The sequence below is a fragment of the Nematolebias whitei genome, chromosome 21, assembly GCF_014905685.2.
Source record: "Nematolebias whitei isolate Nwh7 chromosome 21, NemWhi1, whole genome shotgun sequence".
Taxonomy (NCBI): Eukaryota; Metazoa; Chordata; class Actinopteri; order Cyprinodontiformes; family Rivulidae; genus Nematolebias; species Nematolebias whitei.
In genome coordinates, this window is record NC_056518.1 from 17,147,914 (window position 1) to 17,158,690 (window position 10,777).

Genomic DNA, 10,777 nt, shown 5'->3' on the forward strand with positions numbered 1-10,777 from the left:
AGACAAGTGAAGCGAGTAAATGTAGTTGAGAGTGCACCGAGCAATGCGGCAGCGCGGACCGGGGGTGTGGGTGTGGGGGGGTGGGGGGGGGGGGGATTGAAGGGCAATACAACACTCTTCCTCTTTCTTCAAAAATGCTACTTAAGTTTTAACGCTCACTTGCCAAACCGTAAACCCTCTCACACATAGAAACATTACAACCTACAGCTTGTTTCATTTAGTAAATCAAACTGCAAGTTAAAATAAAAACCTTCATATACTGTTTTTTTTATAGAGCTTTAAGACTCAAACTGAATCTGAATAATGTGACAATTATAAATTGTCCAAAAGTTTCATCTAAGAAAATAACATATTTTAAATAATTTTTGATCTGAAAATAAGTTTTGATGCTCATCTATAATACTTTACCAGGACAAATAGCAGAGAAAGGTACACAGCACTGCTTTTTAATGCATTTGCAGCAGTTGTATGAGTTAATAGCCCAGTTCAAGAGCTCTTATGCACAAAATTATTCACCTACTGCACCATCAGTTGCCATGGAAGCAGGTTAATCTAATCTAAAGTGAGAGTTTGCACATGGTTAGACCCCTCTTAGTATGCAGAAGTAGAAGAGGCGGATATACAGTACAATTAGGTTCGTGTCAAAAAGTGGGAGTTTTTTTAAACTTGCAGTACAGTTCTCAAATACTTTAACATATGTTCACTGAAAAGACATCTGAAGAGGATCAGACTTTAGCCTAGAACTCCTTTCAGGGGAAGTAGGTTTTAATGAACTTACCTATAAAAGTCTGCTGAGCCTGTGTATTTCCCCCAATGCGTGGGGAGCATGAGTGTGGATAGCTGGATCCATTGGCCCCCATCCTTATGTCTCTTCACTTGCTATTCGGGGGTCCCCCCTTTTGCTGAGTCATTCTGCTCAGACTACGGATTCCGTTCAAGCCTCAGTGGTGGGTCAGGCATGGGTCCTCTGAAGCATCCTCAGAGCCCCAGGCCCATGCTGCCATGCCTGAAGGAAATAAGATGAAAATCACACAAAGAATAGAAAGGAATTTCTACTCAGACTGTTTTAAATGTTGCCGACTATCTCACAGGGATCCTAACAAGTTTGGGTTAGATTATATATTCTGTAAACCATAATGACCAGACATGGATGTCAATGTTGGGGGGAGGGGTGTTCACAAAGTAACACCTATTTTCAACAATTACATCCCTTCAGCAACGTTGGCTTTAGTGCAATAATCAAACACAACCCCTCTGGCTGTTTTACAGGGCTGAAATGCTTAAAAAAAAACATTATACAAGATGTGCATTCAGACCTTATCTATAATCTTAAACATCGACTTCAGTCAACAAAGACTTCCTCTTCTTTCCCACAGGAAACTGATTGCCAGTCAACTACAATCAAATGCAGATGTAGCTTAGTTTCAACAACAACCAAAAAAAAAAAAAGGTACGACCCAACTTGTTCCAACCCTCTTTTACCCATGTCTGTTTTACCTGCTTAATCATTTGTGGGCTCATGGTTTCAATGTCTTTCTTATTTATTTTATGTTAATACCCAAGTAGGAAATTGTTAGAACACCTTTTTAGTGATTAAACCAGGATCTAATTCTCATTTGCATTTCGGCCTCATGAGTCAATGATTTCTTGATATTTAGAGGGAAATATCTAAATTAATCAGATATATTTGAATGTGTATTAAATCCTTTCACATGTCAAGAAGACTACTATATAAATGTACGATGCACACAATCAGAAAAGTCACAAGATAGTTTAAAACATTGCTAGTGTACAGCACCTACTTATAAAAAAGTAAAAAGTAGAGGTTTTGAGTCTCTGGTTCAGCGGAGACTGATCCATCGAAGCTTGATGTCTCGAGATCATCGTTAAAGTTGCCACGGTTGCAGCCTTAGGCAACTTAACCCCATCAGCTTTAGGAAGACTGAAGCATGACAGACTGGGAGCTTCCAACATACTAACCAGCTGAGATAAGGAGATGAATTTGATCTTTGTGTATATGTGGCAAGTAAACAACAGATATCCCTTACACTACTATTTCTGGTTGGACTTGTCTTTGCAAAGCTTTTAGCAATGTTTTTGGTAAAAATAGTTAACTAACGTGACAGGACAAAATGTCTGATAAAAGACGGTTGACTGAAGTACTTTAGCTGAAAACAAGCCTTCAGTATGGAAGTAAATATGTGTCGCTAGGATTTGAATTAAGAAATGCCACTGAGATTTTAATGTTGCATGTTCGTATTTAAAATTTCAGCATTAAAATATATTCAGAATACATTTTTAACCTTAAAAAAAAAATACTGCCGTTTGAAATTTCATTTGTTATTTTCACTTCAAGCTAAATTCATACTATTATTTCAAAGTGATCACATTTTCAACAGCTGTTTTTCAGTTGAACTTTTCAGTGTTAAAAAATATGCAGATAAAATAAAAATCAACCTTTCAAAATTCAAACGCAATACTTTCAGTCTCCTGAGATTCAACTGGCTCAATTTCACAGTCTGAAATTCAGCGTCTAAAAATTCAGTGTAAAAAAAAAAAAAAAAAAAAAAGGCAGGGTTACTTCAGGTCACAGACATTAGCAAAGGATGTCAGAATCCAACGCCCACATTATCTTTCTTAGTCACGTGACGTTACGCTTGTTGCGCTGATTTTGTAGGAAAACCAGCATCTCCGTGGTGGTCATGGAAGCTAACGCTAACTGAACGGTGAGTTTAATGCTTTAATTTTTCAGTAGTATGTTTTTTTTTTTTGCGCATCAAGTTCGGTACTACATTAAATTCACCGTTCAGTTAGCGTTAGCTTCCACGACCACCAAGGAGATGCTGGTTTTCCTAGAAAATCAGCGCAACAAGCGTAACGTCACGTGACTAAGAAAGCTAATGTGGGTTTTGTTTTCTGACATCCTTTGCTAATGTCTGTGACCTGAAGTAACCCTGCCTTTTTTTTTTTTTTACACTGAATTTCAGATTATGCACCAATTTCTTTTTAACATTGAAAAGTGAAACTGAAAACAGCTATTGAAAATGTGATCACTTTGAAATAATAGTGAGAATTTTTAGCTTGAAGCGAAAAATGAAATTTCAAACAATGACAATAATTTTTTTTAGGTTAAAAATGCATTCTGGATATATTTTAACACTGAAAAATTAAATACAAACACACAACATTAAAATTTCAGTGGTATTTTTAATTCTAATCCTAGCGACACATATTTACTTCCATACTTCAGTCATTAACTGACTGAGCTGGTGAATAAGTACGAATTAAATTTTTTACAAGCAGATAAAACTCGATACCAGCGTCACAAAAATGTAACTATTTAAAGCAGAATGGATTTTATTTCCCCAGTGCACTCGGATATTAAGTAGCTCGATATGCACGTTCTTTTATTTATTTAAATAAAACTAATGAAAGACATAGAATATCATTGTAGTCTTAAAAGACAAAAAGCCTTCTATATCTATGAGCATAGTCTTTTTTGGTGAAACCAGACTGAGAACTAAACTGTTTTGCGAGATCTGGTTTATCTCAGCCTGCTAGTTTCTCCTGCCTACCATACTAATAAATCATCGTGTCTGCCCCTGTAGAGCAGCACTCCACAGCCTCCCAAGGGTTTGATGGAAAACCACAGCCTCTTTCTCCACACGCACACATACACACCATACTCCAATACAGAAAGTTTTTATTTCAACCAACTGCCTCAAATAAGAGTGTCGTCAAAAGGAATTTATTTGGACAAATTTAGAAAATGAATTTGAATATGTAGCAGAGAAGAAAAAGCCCCCCGAGACATTAACAAAAGGCAGCACTGGTGATGGAGGTCCTCAAAGGAAAATAGCACAGGCAGAATAAAACAAAGCAATCGACACACCAATTGAATAATATGCTGAACTCCCCAGCCGGGCAGCTTTAGCTCATTTAAATGAATGAACCAAATTTAACTTTAGCTGCAATGCAGAATTCTTAAAAGGCATAATTTAGGACACCTCCCTGAGACCTGACTCATTCTATTCAGACAAACAGAAAAGAAACATCTCCACTATAATCTCTCTAAAGCCAAACATTAAGACACTTTAGAGCTGTTTAGACCCAAACAGTGAGCTGTAGTGTCACAGACTGAGGGAGGCAGACGCCGGCAGAGCTGGACTATGCGTATCTAATGAGAGGTGACAGGAGACACTCCCTGCCCCCCACCTATCTCTATGCGAACACACAGACATATGCACTCTTTCAAATCGCTCACCTTGCACCCACTTTTACACATTTTTTACTACAGATACACAAGTAAACAAAAATCAGCCACGTTCAATAGTTTACAAAACAAACTCATGGTCTTTCAATGGATATTATCCCACCAACACAAAGACCAATGTATTATTCAAATGACTCACAGGGCACTATCAATCATTTATGCAGACTTCCTCATCATGGCAGGAGAAAATGGAGGACGCAGGTACGCAAGCCTCCTTTCCTGTATGCAGCACAAAATTTCAGGATCATCAAATCCCCTTACTCTAAAAACCATAATTTATTTGACAAAAAAAAACAATGCTGTAAGCTAGTCTTGAAAATACGTCAATAAACACTGAGGTGAAGAAATATTTGGGAATTTTGAATGAAGATTAGGGAGTTTATTTATTATTTTTTTGAAAATTAAGACAATTTACCAATCCAAAAAGGCACAAGCGGTTTCATTTCAGTGACTAAAGTCAAGTTATGTCCATGTTTTAATGGATTTCTTTATTGGGCTCAGTGGCAGCAATATTAATTTCCCGAAGAACAACGTGTGTCACAATCAAGCTGTGGTAACAGTGAACTATACGTTACCCAAACACTTCCATTTTTACAATTTCGAAGCAGCTCCACTGTGCTTTTCATGCTCTTACATACTGGTACATGCTTCAATTTGATGTTTCTATACGGTTTGTTACTGGACCTGTAAGAAGATGTGGCCAGTATGTGCTTTCCCAGGCAGCTGCCCCAAAAATAGATGGCAATTATAGGATGTCTGATTCTATAGAGAGATAATTGATACAATCTGAGGTGATCTACAAATGGGGCAAAAACGAGAATACAGCAATGTGCAGTCACCAGAACTTTCTAACAAAGAGTGACCTCTGTGGTGTTGACGTGCCCCTGGAAAAAGATGAACCGCAGGTGGATGTTCCAGCTAAAATGACGATAATTATAGAAGCAACATTCAGAAGCAGAACGCAAAAATCAACTACATCTATTGGTAATTGTGTAAATTGGTCTCTAATGATGCTATTTAGCTGATAACAGACTGCATGAATCAGAAAAGACTGGAGAACAGACAACACATTAAAACGATGACTCACGATGAACAACCTCTGGATTAGCCTGTGTCAACCAACAGTATAAACCATGGTGCTGCTGAATATTTGACATTTCACTCACTGCATGATCAGCTGATTATATTATTGCTCCAGAGGCAGCGGCATACAAGCCAAACAATACAAATCACTCATACGGTTTCATAAACAGCATTAACGCGTGGTCATCTTTAAGACCTTTGCGTAAAAAGAATATAAACCTAAATAAAAGCACCTTAAGACTAACTAGGTAAACGTTGTGCAGTAGGTCTGTGTGAAGATCAACTCTGACCAGGAACAGATTTTCAATACAGAGTTGTTAAGTGTTCACAAACAAGAAACTACACAACCTGGCAACTAATCTTCAGGGAATGAATGACCTCTCAGAAAACAATGAGTGCTTATTTTGAGAGATATCAATGCTCCTTGTTGTGTTCCCCTTCCAAGTGGGCAATGTAAACAGCACTCAGGCCAAAGTCCTGCTCATTCATGGGTTACTCATTAGCACGTATGTCTTTCACACCAGGTATAGACTTCTGAGCGTGCAACTTCAATAATTACAGGTCATTATACATCCCTAAAGCACCGATACAAATACTCGATCTGGGAAAAAACAAGAATCACATCAGCTGAGTAGTACATTTTCCAAAAGATAAAGACAAACACACTCACGGGGTCTGTGGGGGACTGGATTAAGAAAATGCTGATGATTGCACACACAGTTTAAGTGATTACAACACGATTATCACAGTCTGCATATGGCTCCTCAGGAGTTAAATTGGTGACACAAACTCATATCTTATTATAACTATGTGCTTTGGTGGATTAATAAGGCTGACTGGCAACACAAGACGCCTACAGAGCGATGATGAACATTTAAATACAAACGAAGCATAATTTGACAACAGCATATTACATCATAAGTCTTATTTACATATAGTGAATGCAATAAGACAACCATCAGCAACATGTAGGTCAATTTCCAAGTAAAAAATCCACAAATCATCCCAAACTTTTTCTGTCAGTCAGGCATGACAAGCTGAAACAGATGCATCTACTTTGAAGCCACAAGTATAAAGACATGAATAATTTGCAAAGGCTTTGTTAGCCTGAGCTATTGTTGCTCTTTGGACTACTGGTGGGCTATGGCTGCTAAACGGAAGCCATGGTTAAAAGTCATTTAAAGCCCCAAAAAACATCAATAAGTGGATCGTTTTTCGCTGCAGATAATAAATATAAGTAGAGCCCAATTATTTGTCTGTAGCCCAGCCAGACGAGCCCACCACGGGCTTGTAATTAGTAGCATATCCTCGCAGGCTAGGGTAAGCTATCCGTGTCGCTTTGAATTTACGCCTCAGAAACCGCAATTTACTTCAAGCAGGATGCGAAGCAACTGTTGGAAAGCCACCGTTCAAACGTCTTTACCCAAAAGTGAAGCGCTTCGTGGGCATTTGCCTTCGAATCACATCGTAGTTTCAGCAGTGCTCCGAGTCAACTTATCTGTGGCAGAGAGAGAAAAAAAATGCAGCTCAACACCTTCTCTTTTTTTTTTTTTCCTCTCAACTCTGCTCATGATTACGCACGGCTCGACGTCAAGCCTCACATCAGACCGCTAACATGCAATACTTCCCCACTTCTATCGACTTTCCGGCGATTTTTCAGCATTTACCTCGACCAAGAGCTAACCCAGAACCGTCCGTATCCTCGGTCCGGATTGGTATTTCCCCCTCATAGTAGCACAACGCCTTGTTGGGTGGTTATTATGGCCTATCCCAAAGCTACCAGTTTCAAGTTAGCTAAAATACGCAGGAGGGTTTCCGGTTTTGTCTTTCAAAATAAAACCTCAAACGCTTACCTTTGTATGATGCTACAAAGAAATGCCAAATATTTTTTACTGATTTTATATTGTTTATCATAGAAGTGATTCACGTTAAAACAAAATGACGCAGTCTTCTCATAGGTTTGGGGAAAAATAAGTTAATTTCCTTGTAGTTCCGCTAACTTGACTTGTTCTCCGACTTGCCAAGAAGGTTGTGCAACAATTCATTCACGAGCGCCCTCTAGTGTCCTTACAGCGACAGTGACATTAAAATAAATATATTTATTTATTTATATAAAGCATTTAATTATTTGCTTATTTGTCCATGTATTTATATTATATTTTACACCCCCAGATATTTAAACGGATTTGTATTGGAAAGTTTTTTTTTTGATTTTAATAATATATTTTAATTGTCACTGTCCAAGTGCATCATGCATGGTGTTTGTACACAACTGGGGGGGGGAGGGGGGGTGTACGCGTCATTGCTATTTAAATTAGTCTACATTTTTGTCTTACAAAATGTGAAAAAGATTTTTTTTAAAAAGAAGCTTTTCATTGTTAATGTCTTATAGAGCAAGTGTTTCTGAGAACCAGACGAGGGCGTCCAAACACTAAATGTGAGCTGAAGCCCTTTGACTAAAACCAGAAATCATTCATTCAGATCTTCAAGTCTGGAAAACCAAACGTTTTTGTTGCATTTATTGCTTTTAAAACATATTCATGTTATATAAACAAAATGATCGTTTTCAATAGTTCATCAGGTTCCTCAACATCATGATTTAAGAAACAAAAAAACTGCTCAATTTGATATGTAAAAAATGTTAGTCAGAGCAGCACTTCTTCTATCGTGATGAGTGATAAATTACACATTAGTATTAAAAAAGTTTTTTTTAATGGTCTGCATTGATTACAAGAATGAGCAAATATAAACTATCTACTGCAGTGCAATGTCTGTTATCTATTAGTGCAAAGTTAAAGGTTGTGAACAATCATTACCAACAGAAAACATTTAGAAAGAAATAACATGATTGAAAGTTGTCCAAAGATTAGAATAACATAATTTTCCCTCCCACAATCTTCAGCTGAACACAGAAAACTAATTTGCTATAATGACAGCTGACTCTGTGTGTTTACATGAGTGCTGTTGGTCCACTCCTCACAGGAAGAGCGATGGGAACGAGTTAAAGTAGATCCTATCTGCCTGGATCTCATGGGATGGTTGGAGGGTTTATTGGCGAAGCATTTCCTTTAAGTTAAAGAGACTGATTGTGGAAGCTGAACCAAGAAGAATGTCCTCCATCTTCAGGAGACACTCAAAATTTCTTACCATGGAAACAATTCAGCAAAACCACAAGTTGAAAATCTACAGCAAGCCGCCAAAGGACAAGATTGGGCCACTGGTAGGACTGGTACTTTTTGTTAGGTTGAAATGGGAATGTGTTTTGAGCTTAGTAACTGTAATTGATTACATTTTAGCTTATTTTAGGCAAAAAAAATGTCAGTCTTTAAGGTCCAGTTCTTTTGATGCTTCACTTTATTGCTTGTAATGCGAGGAACTCAAGCGAACATTGCTCCCTGGCCGGCAAAAGTGGAAAAGATGTTTTATTCATCTGGTATCCGTAAGTCAGCGTGAAGCTCCGGCTCCTGAAAAAGGATCCAATGATGGAACTGCAACATCGCAGCCAGCATTTATACCTCTATAAATCTGCTGATCTGTCCTCAGGGACACGGACAGGGCTTTTACTGAGCATGTTTCGAGTTAGGAATGCCAGCAGGGAGAAGAAAACAGGGAATATCACTGCAGGGAAATTTACAAACAGGAAATATAAGATGCCTTGAAGAGTCAGTGGAGTTTGTGTGGACACAGATGTTCAGTTTTTTATTTGATTTATTTATTTAGTCTGGTGCAGTAATAATAATGTGCAATAAAAAGTGACCTATCTGAATATTATCTGGTCATAAAATGTTAATAACAATAAAAGGCACTGGTAATCAAATATCATGTTAATCTTCTTTGGGGCTCTCTTGCAGCAGTCTGCATTTGTCCTGTGTGTGTTTGCCATGACTCTCCTGGCTCCGGCTGGATGGATTATGCATCACATCCCAGAATATCGGCAGAGATCACCTCCACGACCCTGACCTCTAAAAACAGCTCCTTCAGCATCTTCTGCATTGAGACTTGATTACTTCTGCTTCAAATGGAAAACCATGTCAAGGATCAACAAACCCGTTTTATTGTATAAAAATATTTATAAAACTGCTAGAAGCTGCAGAATGAAAGCATTTCTGTTTTTATTTTTCATTAGCTGGACAAAGATAGAAAAAAAAGTTTGTCAGTTTCATAAAACTCATTCTAAAACCTACAAGTTTGCGTGCAATGTATGTATCTATAAAACGGTACAAGTCAACAGATCCATTTGTAATTCTTCTCAAGAATCTTTGTTACTTTCAAAACTATATTAAAAAAACTGAACATTCAAACAGGCATTTTTGTTTTCTTTCACTCTCACAAGCCCCCAGAAGGTAAAACGCCAAGCTTCCACAGATTCAGTTATATTTTAGCACATAATTTTTCTTTAAAACTGGAAGTGAAGCGTCTTAACTTATCATATTTCTAAGATAAAACACATGGAAATTCACATGTGAGTATTAGAGTCGATTAGTTTTTTTAGATATGACTTTTCACACAGCCACTGTTCTTTGAGGCTTTCTTTTCAGTTTGTGTTTCTGTCTGTCTCTTATTGACAGCCAGGGAGTGAAAGTTGTGCTTTTACAGCTCAAACACTTTAAAATGTATTCAGAAATGCTGTAATTGTGTGAATTTTGATTCAGCACTCACACAGTTGCATTTTATTTTTTTAAATTTCCATGCATTTTTGGCAATCTAAATACTTCTGCACATTTTGTGCTATTTTAGCCATTTATATATCAAAACTTTCAGCTCATTAAGGGTGATATGATGTTTTTGGTAACTTTTTTATTCTTCAAAAGTTAACTTTATTTACAACAATTTTCATATTAGAAATACAATTATTTATCCTCAACAATAACAACTTACAGTTACGTCTACCCATCATTCGTCTTTTTTTTCGTTCGTTTTTAGGTAGAATTGAGCAATTTTGAACTTTTAACTACCGTGTTTAGCTTTTAGGTAGCCTTTAGCAACATTTACCTTTTAGTTACCATTTTTCCACTTTTAGCTTTAGGTATAGCCTTTAGCAGCTTTCACCTTTTAGCTACCGTTCATCTACTTTTAGCTTTTAGGTAGTAGCAATTTTGACCTTTTAGCTACCATTCTTCTATTTTTAGCCTTTAGGTATTTTGCAACATTTACTTTTTAGCTACCATTTTACTTTTACCTTTTTGGCAGCCTTTAGCAATTACCTTTTAGCTACTGTTCTTCTACTTTTAGATTTTAGTAAATTATACTTTTTAACAACCGTTCGTCCACTTTTAGCTTATCCTGCTACCGTTAGTCTACTTTTAGCTTTTAGGCAGCCTTTAGCAACGTTTACATTTTAGTTACAATTCTTCCACTTTTAGCTTTTAGGTAGCCTTTAGCAATTACCTTTTAGCTACTGTTCTTCTACTTTTAGCTTTT

General features: G+C 37.2%; 2 protein-coding genes across 2 annotated transcripts in view; one reads left to right on the forward strand and one right to left on the reverse strand.

Moving 5' to 3' along the window:
* btbd7 (BTB (POZ) domain containing 7) overlaps nt 1-7,122 on the reverse strand; it is an 18,987-nt gene extending 11,865 nt beyond the window's left edge. The window contains exons 1-2 of the mRNA XM_037695242.1: nt 7,024-7,122; nt 779-1,006 (exon numbers count right to left, since the gene is read on the reverse strand). Of these exons, the coding sequence (XP_037551170.1) occupies nt 779-860 (82 nt within the window). The 5' untranslated portion in view covers nt 861-1,006; nt 7,024-7,122. The remainder of the gene's footprint in view (nt 1-778; nt 1,007-7,023) is intronic.
* A 1,382-nt stretch (nt 7,123-8,504) lies between these two features.
* si:dkey-85n7.8 (COX8 domain-containing protein) lies at nt 8,505-9,315 on the forward strand. Its single transcript, XM_037695353.1, has 2 exons — nt 8,505-8,576; nt 9,208-9,315. The coding sequence occupies exons 1-2, from the start codon at nt 8,505-8,507 to the stop codon at nt 9,313-9,315; spliced, it is 180 nt and encodes a 59-aa protein (XP_037551281.1).
* Nucleotides 9,316-10,777: the final 1,462 nt, after the last annotated feature.

Bases quoted from the DNA above. Each gene is read 5' to 3' on its own strand.
- si:dkey-85n7.8 (XM_037695353.1), top strand. From the start codon at position 8,505: ATGGAAACAATTCAGCAAAACCACAAGTTGAAAATCTACAGCAAGCCG. The intron at 8,577-9,207 runs GTAGGACTGGTA...GCTCTCTTGCAG, and splicing joins AGGACAAGATTGGGCCACTG to CAGTCTGCATTTGTCCTGTG.